General features: G+C 36.2%; 1 protein-coding gene across 1 annotated transcript in view; it reads left to right on the top strand.

Moving 5' to 3' along the window:
* Positions 1 to 12,309, top strand: part of dvl3b (dishevelled segment polarity protein 3b) — a 34,786-nt gene that overhangs the window by 20,664 nt on the left and 1,813 nt on the right. The window contains exons 4-14 of the mRNA XM_016575702.1: positions 2,195 to 2,349; positions 2,428 to 2,563; positions 5,149 to 5,242; positions 5,339 to 5,408; positions 6,276 to 6,415; positions 6,492 to 6,568; positions 6,667 to 6,734; positions 7,647 to 7,796; positions 8,536 to 8,667; positions 10,319 to 10,486; positions 10,604 to 10,819. Coding sequence (XP_016431188.1) covers positions 2,195 to 2,349; positions 2,428 to 2,563; positions 5,149 to 5,242; positions 5,339 to 5,408; positions 6,276 to 6,415; positions 6,492 to 6,568; positions 6,667 to 6,734; positions 7,647 to 7,796; positions 8,536 to 8,667; positions 10,319 to 10,486; positions 10,604 to 10,819 — 1,406 coding nt within the window. The remainder of the gene's footprint in view (positions 1 to 2,194; positions 2,350 to 2,427; positions 2,564 to 5,148; positions 5,243 to 5,338; positions 5,409 to 6,275; positions 6,416 to 6,491; positions 6,569 to 6,666; positions 6,735 to 7,646; positions 7,797 to 8,535; positions 8,668 to 10,318; positions 10,487 to 10,603; positions 10,820 to 12,309) is intronic.

Here is a 12,309-nt window from a genome sequence, read left to right as displayed (position 1 = left end):
AGATGCGCTGATGTGAGGCAATTTTGAGAGAGTGAGAGTGAGAATGAGAAGACGCGGTACAGCTGAACCACTCACGCTGTTTTCAAATGATTGACTTAATCTGATATTCTGTGTGAATTTTTTTAACTCATCTAACCTACATTTGTATATTAAATAAATGTTTGCGGGAATTTTCCAAACGTGCGAAACCTGCGAAAATGAGTAAAACCAAAATGCGCAATCCCGCACCGAGATTCAGGACGTGATTAAACATATATTCTATTATATAGAGATTTGTAAAATAAATTTCCACGACTTTTCCAAAGCTTTCTGGGTTTTTCATGACCGTACGAACCCTGTAAATGGCTATTTTTATTTTTTTAAATCGCTTTGATGAAATTTCTGCTCCACTTTGTGTGGTGGTAGTGAGACGAGACAAAGTTCCTGTAAGATATTAGGGTATTCTATAGTCTTTGGATGGGAAAGAGCGCTCAAAACTCTTCAGATTAATTTAGTGGAACATTAATATAATATAGAATCATCCTCTGTAAAGAAGTGAGGCGTGAACATGTGAGAATTTATCATTATCTTTGTAAATGTGCGCTCTTTTGGGCTAAAGGCTTAATGGGACCATTTAAAGTAGCCATGTGATCACAAATTAATCGGCGATTCGGCGCAGCGCAGACGTGATTTAATACGTGTGTCCTTTTTCCATGTGAAAAAAAATCATAACTTCCAGTTTATGCTGTTTGATTATGGGTTCGAATGTTGTAGTTGGAAGCTGGAAGCTGTTAGCCCCGGCTGGCCCGTGTGCGCAGTTGAAATGCGGCTAATAATTTCTGACTGGCACATAACTGAACAAATGTAAACGGGTTAAGGCGGGGCCCCCTACAAGGCGGGGCCCCTGGGCTGCAGCCAATTCAAGCCCAATGGTAAGTCCGGCCATGGTTATTAGCCATAATTAGGTTTTCATTGTGAATGTTTACTGCAGTGGTTCCCAACCCTGGTCCTGGAGGCAACCCAACACTGCACACTTTGCATGTCTCCTTTCTCTGACACAACAATTCCAGGTCTTGGAGTCTCTACTAATGAGATGATGATCTGAATCAGGTGTGTTTCATTAAGGAGACATGCAAAACATGCAGTGTTGGGGTGCCTCCAGGACCAGGGTTGGGAACCACTGGTTTTCTGTACACATTTTGTGTACTATTGATGCTTTATAGCTTTAAAGAATAGCTTTAAAGATAGCTAGAAAATGCTGCTCATTAAGCTTGATTATGGCGTGACTGGCTAATGAAACACATACTGTCTGTGCATGTGTTCTTTCCAGTGTTACTTTAGTATCATTGATATACTATAATAGTATTATACTATTATAGGAAAACACTATTAAATATATTATCTATTTTCTTTTCTTTTCTTTTTGTATTTTCTGTTTTCACTTTAAATTTAGTTAAAGTTTTAGTAATTTTTTGTGGGCTTTTGTCCATTGAGTTTTTTTTAGTTTTAGTTTTAGTTTATTTAGTTTGAGTTATTTTAGTACTTCGAGTTACAAAAATGAGAATTGTTGGCAGCTAACTCAAATAAAATATGTTAAAGTTTTTATTTTATTTTAAAAATATATTTTAAAAAATTATGTTTTATAAATATATTTAAAAATGTACCAAAAATATGTATTTATGTAAATATATATTTTACTAATATATTTTGGGCCATTTTTTGTTTAGTATATTTTCAAGAAAATAATAATAATAATAAATAAAATAAATGTGTGTGTGTGTATATATATACTGTATATATATATATATATAAATATATATTTCTGTATGGGATTTCAAGTAACTTTTTTAATGGTTTTATTTTTATCTGACTATAATATGAATTACATGTTCAATACTGCTGTTCATCACAGTGATTTTGTTTAATTGTATTGAATAGGTTGAATGTTGAGTTGTCTATGATTCTAACATGACACTCCTTCATAGTTCAATGATTTACAGATGCTTTACGAATTGATTAACAAATTAATCATTAAGTAAAACCTGTTTAGAAATGGTTTTGTTCATACATCATCTATCACTAATTGACTGAGTTCTCTTTAAAAAGCCTTCATGTGTGAATTGTGTGTGTGGCACGTGTCACTCAGCTACGTGTTAGTCACCATCTGTCTTCTGGACACTCGTCCTTCATCACTCTGTCTTCCTCTTTGATCCAGTGCGAATGCAGTGGGAAGTCAGGATGACCTGGGCAATGATACCGAGCCTGAGGTGGGTCCATCGCTGAGAAGAGACCGAGAGCGAGAGAGAGTCAGAGACAGAGACCGAGAGAGGGAGAGAGAGAGGCCTCGTAGGAAAGATACACATGACCATGGTGAGTTTACCCATAAGTCAGTCCTGGCTAATGATGAGGAAACACACAGGCTTGTTTGATGAGTGTTGTGTGCTGCAGGAGGCCGGTTGAACGGTCACTCGCGGCCGGAGCGCAGGCCGGAGATCGCCGGCTATAAGAGCTCGTCCACACTGATGAGCAGTGAGCTGGACACCACCAGCTTCTTCGACTCAGAGGAGGAGGACTCTACTAGCAGGTGAGTCCTGCTCTCACAGACTTATTTCAAGAAACCAGTCATGGAAAACAAGCATTTCTCTTACTCTTTTGAAACAGATGTCTGATGTAGGGCTGGGCGATAAACAATTTCATATCAGGATCACTTTGTCAATAATGTCAGTAACGATGATAAGCTCTTGACATTTGTGACCCTGGTCCATAAAACCAGTCATAAGGGTCAAACTTTTTTTAATTGAGATGTATACATCATCAGCTTTCCATTGATGTATGGTTTGTTAGGATAGGACAATATTTGGCCGAGATACAACTATTTGAAAATCTGGAATCTGAGGGTGCAAAAAAATCAAAATATTGAGAAAATCGCCTTTAAAGTTGTCCAAATGAAGTCCTTAGCAATGCATATTATTAATCAAAAATTAAGTTTTTATATATTTACGGTAGGAAATTTACAAAATATCTTCATGGAACATGATCTTTAATTAATATCTTAATGATTTTTGGCATAATAGAAAAATGGATAATTTTGACCCATACAATGTTTTTTTGGCTATTGCTACAAATATACCCAAGCGACTTAAGACTGGTTTTGTGCTCCAGGTTCACATTTTTACTCGATGTAGATTATTCTAAGAACAGAAATAAACACGACAACAGTCAGTCAGTGCATGTTGCTAGTATGTCTGTGTAGCTTGGTCTACTACACAAACTCAAACACACGTGATGCTCACTGTGTTTTTAACATCTGTCGTCTCAAAATATGCAGACATAAACACATGAATTTCATCTGCTCTGAGAGTCACTTCACTTTAAGTTTAATTTGAGAAAAACTACCATCAAATACAAACATGAAACTCAAAGATCTTCACGACAAACCACCAAAATAAAAGTTTGGTTTAACTTGAAGAAATTATGACGTACATTTATTACTATTGTATGTTTTACTTCTCAAAATAATAATATCATTATTTTTAAGGGAAATTCATGCAACCAAGATATTTTTTCATTCATATTTTAATTTATACATTTCTGTATGCGGCATCTTATTTGACAAAAAATAAAAATGTCCTTAGTATTGTTTACAATTTCAGGACAATTTGCCTCAGTTCACATTATTGTAGTGCATCTGGTATGGTCTTTCTCATAATTTTTTACAAATGATTTTCTTTATAGTAATGCACTCCATTTTTTTATTGTATTTCAGTAAAGAATACTATTTTGTAATATGTTTTAGTAAAATAAATTTCTCATTATTTTTAATGCTGATTTTTGTTACAGTAATACAGTAATTTTTTACTGCATTATAGTACAAAATAGACAGTTTTGCATTGATTTTTTTTAGCAAAATAAATGAATTTCTTTCACATTATTTTTAGCAGTAATATTTATTACAGTAATAAGGTCCAAGTGTTATTGTATTACAGTGCAAATACTATTTCGCAATGATTTCAAAAAATCTATTCATTTCTTTCGCATCGTTTTTAACAATGATGTTCATTACAGTAATACAGTCCATTTTTATTGTATTACTGTACAAAATACTAGTTTTTCAATTATTTATTATTCAAATAAAAATTAGTGCTGTCAAACGATTAATCGCGATTAATCGCATCCAAAATAAAAATTTTGTTTACATTATATATACGTATGTATGTGTACTGTGTATATTTATTATGTATATACAGTATAAATACACACATATACAGTATATATTTGGAAAATATTTACATTTATACATTTATATATTCATATTCTTATATTTTATATTAAATATTTATAAACATAACATTTTTCTTAAATATATGCATGCATGTGTTTGTATTTGTATATACATAATAAATATACACAGTATATACACACATATATTATGTAAACAAAACTTTTATTATGGATGCGATTAATCACGATTAATCGTTTGACAGCACTAAAAAAATTTGAGAGAAAAAAAAAAGTTTTTTTTTTTTAAATGTTAATTTTTATTTTCTATGTTACAATAATAAGAATGACACTCTGTAGTTTGCATTACCGTAATGAGAATTAAAGGGCAGGATGAGCTTGATGGTCCTGAAAATAATGTCAAAATGCCAAAAAATCTTAAAGATCCAAAATAGTTTTTAAGGGTCCAAAGTATTTTTGCATAAAGATAATAAAACCTATGACAAGGACCCTTTCTGCCCTGTCTTGATTAATGACTGTGAACTATGCTGATATTTTTCATATGTAAAGAGGCCAATCTTAACAGAGGTCATCTGAATATGGACATTATAAAGTTATATATACAAAAAGATTGAATATAATTGTAAGAGTCAGAGATATGTTTGAACTATACATGTTAATTGTAGCTTATGGCCCCTCATATCGTCTCCTCATGAAGATTACTTAATGTACACTCAAATCACATGCTCTGGAAAGCCAACACAAAGCAAGGTTTTCCATGCTCTGATACACTACTACACTAATGCAGACGATTGGCTGGTATGCATCACGTGACTCTCACGACCAATCAGAGCTGAGAGGACTGTAATGTGCATTATATGTGCACAAAAGACATTTTCAGGCTGAATATGATGTTTTGAAGATCGTGTGTCATCTGTGATGCTGCTACAGGTTCAGCAGCTCTACGGAGCAGAGCACATCGTCACGTCTCGTGAGACGCCATCGCCGCCACAGACGGAAACCCAAAGCACCCAGAATGGAGAGGGTGAGACTCCAGATAAACCTCATGGCTATCAGTGTTGAAGTTTTGTCTCTTTAAGTGTGTCCTCATCTCTCGCTCTCTTTCTCTCGATCTCTCCAGTCCTCGTCGTTCAGCAGCATAACTGACTCCACCATGTCTCTGAACATCATAACTGTCACATTAAACATGGGTGAGTATGTGCACATGTATATCTGTGTGTCTGCACCACTCTGTTAAAGACAACATGAATGACATTCACTAACCACATTTAGTAATGAGACACGAACAGAAATGTAGAGCAGAAATTTCAGCCTTCCATCTGGATTTAATTAGATTGTGAAAAGTTATATTATTAAAAGTATTAAACTTTGATGTGTAAGATACATTGTATGGGTCAAAATTATAGATTTTTCTTTTATGCCAAAAATCATTAGGATATTAAGTAAAGATCATGTTCCTTAAAGACATTTTGTAAATTTCCTACTGTAAATATATTTAAACTTAATTTTTGATTAGTAATATGCATTGCTAAGAACTTCATTTGGACAACTTTAAAGGTGATTTTCTCAATATTTTGATTTTTTTTGCACCCTCATATTCCAGATTTTCAAATAGTTGTATCTCAGCCAAATATCGTCCTATCCTAACAAAGCTTATTTATTCAGTTTTCAGATGATGTATAAATCTCATTTTTTTAGAAAATTTACCCTTATGAATGGTTTTGTGGTCTAGGGTCACAAATACATTTTTGTAGCATTATAAAGGTCTTTACTAACATTTTGATCAGTTTAATGCATCCTTGCTGAATAAAAGTATTAACTGCTTAAAATCCAAGATCCAATAACACAAAATCTTTACCAGAGACTGTTTAATCAAACAAACAAACAAAAATAATAATAATAATAATTTAAAAAAAAACTGAAAGTGGGGATTGATTTCCTTTTCTTTTTACATTTTAACAAAAGTTTAAAATAAAAATGTTGCATTCTCACATTACTAAATCTATAGTCTGCTGTTCATCTTTCATTTTTGTTTTTCTCTCTCCCCCTTACTATAGAGAAGTATAATTTTCTGGGCATCAGTATAGTCGGGCAGAGTAATGAAAGGGGCGATGGAGGAATCTACATCGGCTCCATCATGAAGGGCGGTGCGGTGGCTGCTGACGGACGCATTGAGCCTGGTGACATGCTTCTGCAGGTTTGATTTATACTGTAAGATATTCCTGATCATGGTGGCTGTTTGTGATTTCTACGAGTTGCTTGTTTTGTTGTAGGTGAACGATATCAACTTTGAGAACATGAGTAATGATGACGCAGTGAGGGTGCTACGAGAGATTGTCCATAAACCTGGGTAAGAAGTGAGCGTTGTGATGTCCCATGCTCTCATTATGGACTAAATGAGATTTATATCAGCACTGATGTTTTTTTTGTGTATGTTCACATTTACAGACCCATCACACTGACTGTGGCCAAATGTTGGGATCCAAACCCTCGTAGCTGTTTCACCCTCCCACGAAGTAAGAGAGCTACTGCGTTACAGTGCTATTAAAGAAATAGTTCGCCCATATATGAAAATGAAGTCACCCTGAGGCTATCCAAGATGTAGATGAGTTTGTTTCTTCATAAGATTTGGAGAAGTGTAGCATTACATCACTTGCTCACAAATGGATCCTCTGCAGTGAATGGGTGCCGTCAGAATGAGAGTCTGATAAAAACATCACAATAATCCACAAGTAATCCACACCACTCCAGTCCACCAGTTAACATCTTGTGAAGTGAAAAGCTGCGTGTTTGTAAGAAACAAATCCTCATTTAAGACAGTTTTAACTTCAGACCATCGCTCTTCTATCCATAATATTGCTTTCTCCAGTGAAAACATCTTCAAAAGTTCAAGCTCTGAAAACAAATATGTAAATAAAAATTCTAAACAAATATGTCAGTGGATTTTGTTGTGAGAGGGAATGGACTTTTTCACTGGAGGATGTGTTATTATGGATTATGGACTTGAATTTTGGCCAGCAGTGATGGTTTAAAGTTAAAATGTCTCAATGATGGATTCGTTTCTTACAAAGATGCAGCTTTTCACTTCACAAGACGTTAATTGATGGACTGGAGTCGTGTGGATTATTGTGATGTTTTTATCAGCTGTTTGGACTCTCATTCTGACGGCACCCATTCACTGCAGAGCATCCATTGGTGAGCAAGTGATTTAATGCTGAATTTCTCAGATGAAGAAACAAACTCATCTACATCTTGGATAGCCTCAGGGTGAGTAAATTTAATTTCTGGGTGAACTATTCTTTTAAACATGAAGTGCTGTTCGCAACCATTTCACTTTCATAGTTCAAATTAAAACATTACTGTTTTTGACCTCTTTGGTAGCATCTAAAGTGACCAGGCATCTGTTTACTCCCCCTGTGTTTGTTCAGGTGAGCCGATCCGTCCCATAGACCCTGCTGCCTGGGTGTCTCACACTGCCGCTATGACGGGGGCGTACCCAGTGTACGGTATGAGCCCTTCCATGAGCACAATCACCTCCACCAGCTCCTCCATCACAAGCTCCATTCCAGAGACTGAGCGTAAGTGTTTATCCACCCACCCTTCCCATAATCCACCTCTGCTGTGCCTGCCGTCTGTCGCCAGAGGATGACTTCATCTGCAAACCCACTGCTTACTGTGTTGTGACTGTAGCCCTTACCAACTGAGTTGGTCAAATGAAAATTAAAGATTTGTGAGTAGTCTTGAACAAAACACATGCAGTAAATTATAAAAATTAGGCTGTACAGCCCTTGTGAAAAAGAAGTACACTTTAGAATACTTTTACATATAAAATACTAAAAATAAGAGAATCTATTACTATGAACTGAATGTAATGTTTACACATAATTGCATGTTATTTACAATTTAAAAAAATTTATTATAGTTTAAATTTGTATTAGTATGCTTTAGTATGTTAGTCAACACATAAAAGTAAGTGTACTTCTTTAAAGCATGACAAAAGATTATTAAAACTTTTTTTTAAATGCACTTTAAATTATTATTAATTTGGCATTATTACAAAGAGCACTTAAGTGTTAAGAGAGTCATGAAAGTGTACTTTTAAGATTTAAAGTACACTACAAGTGCACATTAAATACAGTTAAGCACACCTCTTTTTCACAAGGGAAATTAGATTGATTTGTGATGTCTGAGAAATCAGAAACTCCTCCTAGATCAGTTGATAACGGCTACAACATCTTGATGTTCAGAGCACGTCTTTGTAAGTTCACTCACATCTGTAGACTGCTGTGCACCATCACATTGTGCTTTACTCTGCAGGGTTCGATGATTTCCATCTGTCCATCCATAGCGACATGGCAGCAGTAGCCAAAGCAATGGCATCTCCAGAGTCAGGGCTGGAGGTGCGGGACAGAATGTGGCTAAAGATCACCATCCCCAATGCCTTCATAGGTAAACTTGCAGCCTCACTCTTAAAATTTAACTTTAGCATGGAGGGAAAATGCCACCAAAAGGGATAAACAGGTCCTCATAATAAATTCCTCTTTTTTTATCTGTGATCTCATGTTTGATGTTTCATCATTGTCAGTATCTGTCCATTTATACCTGTGTGAAAAAGAAGTGTGCTTAAAGGGATAGTTCACCCAAAAATGAAAATGAAGTCGTTTCAAACCTGTAAGACCTCCGTTCATCTTCGGAACACAAATTAAGATATTTTTGATGGATTCTGAGAGCTGTCTGACCCTGCATAGACAGCAACGCAACTGAAATGTTCCCAAGTCCAGAGACGTAGCAAGGAGATCTGTAAAATAATCCATGTGACATCAGTGGTTCAACTGTAATTATACGAAGCTACGAGAATACTTTTTGTGCGCAAAAGAAAAAGAAATAACGACTTTATTTTAAAATTCGTCTCCTCCGCATCACCCTGTAGCGCCATTGATACGCTGTTTACGTCAGCGGATATTCTCCAAAATGGCGCTACAGCGTGACGCGGAAGAGACGAATTTTAAAATAAAGTCGTTATTTTTTTTTCTTTTGCGCACAAAAAGTATTCTCGCAGATTCTTAAAATTACTGTTGAACCACTGATGTCACATGGATTATTTTACAGATCTCCTTGCTACGTCTCTGGACTTGGGAACATTTCAGTTGTGTTGCTGTCTATGCAGGGTCAGACAGCTCTCAGATTCCATCAAAAATATCTTAATTTGTGTTCCGAAGATGAACGAAGGTCTTACGGGTTTGAAACAAAATGAGGGTGAGTAATTAATGACAGAATTTTCATTTTTGGGTGAACTATCCCTTTAACTGTATTGAATGTGCACTAGTAGTGTGTTTCAAATCTTGAAAGTATATTTTTGTAAAAACTGTAATAGATAATATAATAATAATTGAATAAAATACCACTTATATGCACTTAAAGAGTGACACTTTCTTGACCGTTTCTCCAACACACTTAAGTACACTTTTTAAAAGTCAATTTAAATGTTTTACTTTAAAGTTACAATCCTTATGTTGTCCCACTTTAACTACTTTTAATTACTATGTGTTAAGTATGTTTAATAATCTTAAAGAAGTACACTTATTTTGATGTGTTGACTAACATACTAAAGCACATGTACTTGATCATAATTTTACTGTAGTGTGATATTGGATATTACAGTTATTGTATTTTAAATGTACTTAAGTTCAACTTCATCATTACAAATGTATAATAGCGAATATATTTACTACTTACTACCTACTTTAGTGGGCTAAAAAGCACTCTTTAGTAAAAAAACTGCATTTAATATAAATTAATAACACTATTTAATAAATTTTAATTAAAATGTAAATAGCACGCAAATGTATTATACTCAGTTCACTCAAGTATGCTCTTATAAAGTAAAATTCAAAAACCTTATTTTCATAATAAGTACTCTTTTCTAAAGGCTACTTCTTTTTCACAAGGGTGAATTTACAACCTCTTTTGTATTTGATTTTATTGGTAACAATCTTAATTGTTTTAAATAATAATTAATTTCCGAGAATTCATTAAATTGAAGTTGGATGTGGATATTCCGCTAGTGTCTTCAGAAGTAAAATATTAGTTTTCCTCTCAGGTTCAGATGTGGTGGATTGGATCTATCATCACGTCGAGGGCTTTACTGATAGACGGGAGGCACGCAAATACACCAGCAACCTGCTAAAAGCTGGCTACATACGGCACACTGTCAACAAGATCACCTTCTCTGAACAGTGCTATTACATCTTTGGTGACTTGTGTGGCAGTGAGTTCCTGATCTTTAGTTCTTCGATTTGTCCCCACTCTTTCACGTCAAAGCATCTTTTATTTATTCATTTGGAGTAAACTTTATTCCCTCCTGTTTGTTCCTCTTCTGTCTCAGATATGGCCAGTCTCACCTTGCATGACCATGATGGTTCTAGTGGGGCATCTGACCAGGACACTCTGGCTCCGTTGCCTCACCCTGGTGTAGCTCCCTGGCCGCTCACGTTCCCTTATCAATACCCGATCCCTCACCCGTACAATCCCCACCCTGTGCACGACCCCAGCCACAGCTTCACTGCAGGGGGCGGCAGCGCTGGCAGCCCACACAGCGAAGGTGAGACTGCGTTCGATCAGGGGCGGAAATTAACCAGGGGCTTGGGGCAAAAATGCCACCACAATGGACAATGATGCCCTCCAAATTCAGGATATGGGGGCAAAAACTGCACGTGCCCAATTAAATAAAACGATGATGAAAAATGATTTCTGACCGATCATGTGACACTGAAGACTGGAGTAATAATGCTGAAAATTCAGCTTCTGGTGTAGCTCCTTGGCCGCTCACGTTCCCTTATCAATACCCGATCCCTCACCCGTACAATCCCCACCCTGTGCACGACCCCAGCCACAGCTTCACTGCAGGGGGCGGCAGCGCTGGCAGCCCACACAGCGAAGGTGAGACTGCGTTCGATCAGGGGCGGAAATTAACCAGGGGCTTGGGGCAAAAATGCCACCACCATGGACAATGATGCCCTCCAAATTCAGGATATGGGGGCAAAAACTGCACGTGCCCAATTAAATAAAACGATGACGAAAAATGATTTCTGACCGATCATGTGACACTGAAGACTGGAGTAATAATTCAGCTTTGCATCACAGGAATACATTTTAAAATAACCTTTTAAAAGATACTAAAAGAGATACTAAAAATTTGAATTGTTATTGAATTTCACAGATTTTTTGCCATCAATCATAGCAAGAAGTTCATCTTTAATAACATGACATTTTGGCCAAATGTCAGAAAAAATTGGGTGCCGACATAGCTCCACTAAACTTTACAATGTGTAAATTGATGAAAACGTAATGCGATGCACTTCTAATTTCCTGAAAAGTTATGAACGTACAAGGTTTCCGCCCAACATTGACGAAGTTCTACTACATTTTTAAGAAACATTATAATACAGAATCATGATACACATAGTCTCACTATTAGTTATGATTTTTAGCTATTATAGTCTTTTGTAGGACAAAAACACTTTATTTTGGCATGAGGCCCATAGAGGCGCAAGGCCTTGTGCGGTCACACACTTGGCACAGCCCTTGCGATGGCGATTGATATATATATATATATATATACAGTATATACACACACTCACAAAGGTAAAGAAAAATGCCCAGGAAATCACTTCCAGGGGGCAAATATCGCCCCTTAAAGTCGACATGAAACGGAAGTTGCGATTGGCTTTTCTTCTCTACTGTGATGTATATCTGAGTGAAACGGCATCTGAAATGAGAGGGCGGGACTTCATTTCGTCCTTCGGGAATTGATTGAATGTTGGAAGGTGGGGTGTTGCTAACAAAATGGAGGCAGATCTGCCAGCCAGTTTGCAGTTAGTGGTGGGGGATTTCTCTCCACTGGATTCACCGCTGACACCCAAGCATGAATAAATGTTTTATTTAATAAGGATGACGATGACGATCAACGGCACAAAACATGCCTAAACAGCGAGAGAGAGAGAGAGACTGCCTGAATGACAGAGCGCGTCCTCCATCAGGTTAAGTCATATTCATGAAAAAAATTAGTTTGCGATGTCCTAAGAGTAATGT

Source organism: Sinocyclocheilus rhinocerous, unplaced genomic scaffold (genome assembly GCF_001515625.1).
Source record: "Sinocyclocheilus rhinocerous isolate Xijiao unplaced genomic scaffold, SAMN03320098_v1.1 scaffold82, whole genome shotgun sequence".
NCBI lineage: Eukaryota > Metazoa > Chordata > Actinopteri > Cypriniformes > Cyprinidae > Sinocyclocheilus > Sinocyclocheilus rhinocerous.
Note: the sequence above shows the minus strand (reverse complement) of the source record. Positions and strands in the feature narration are given on the sequence as shown.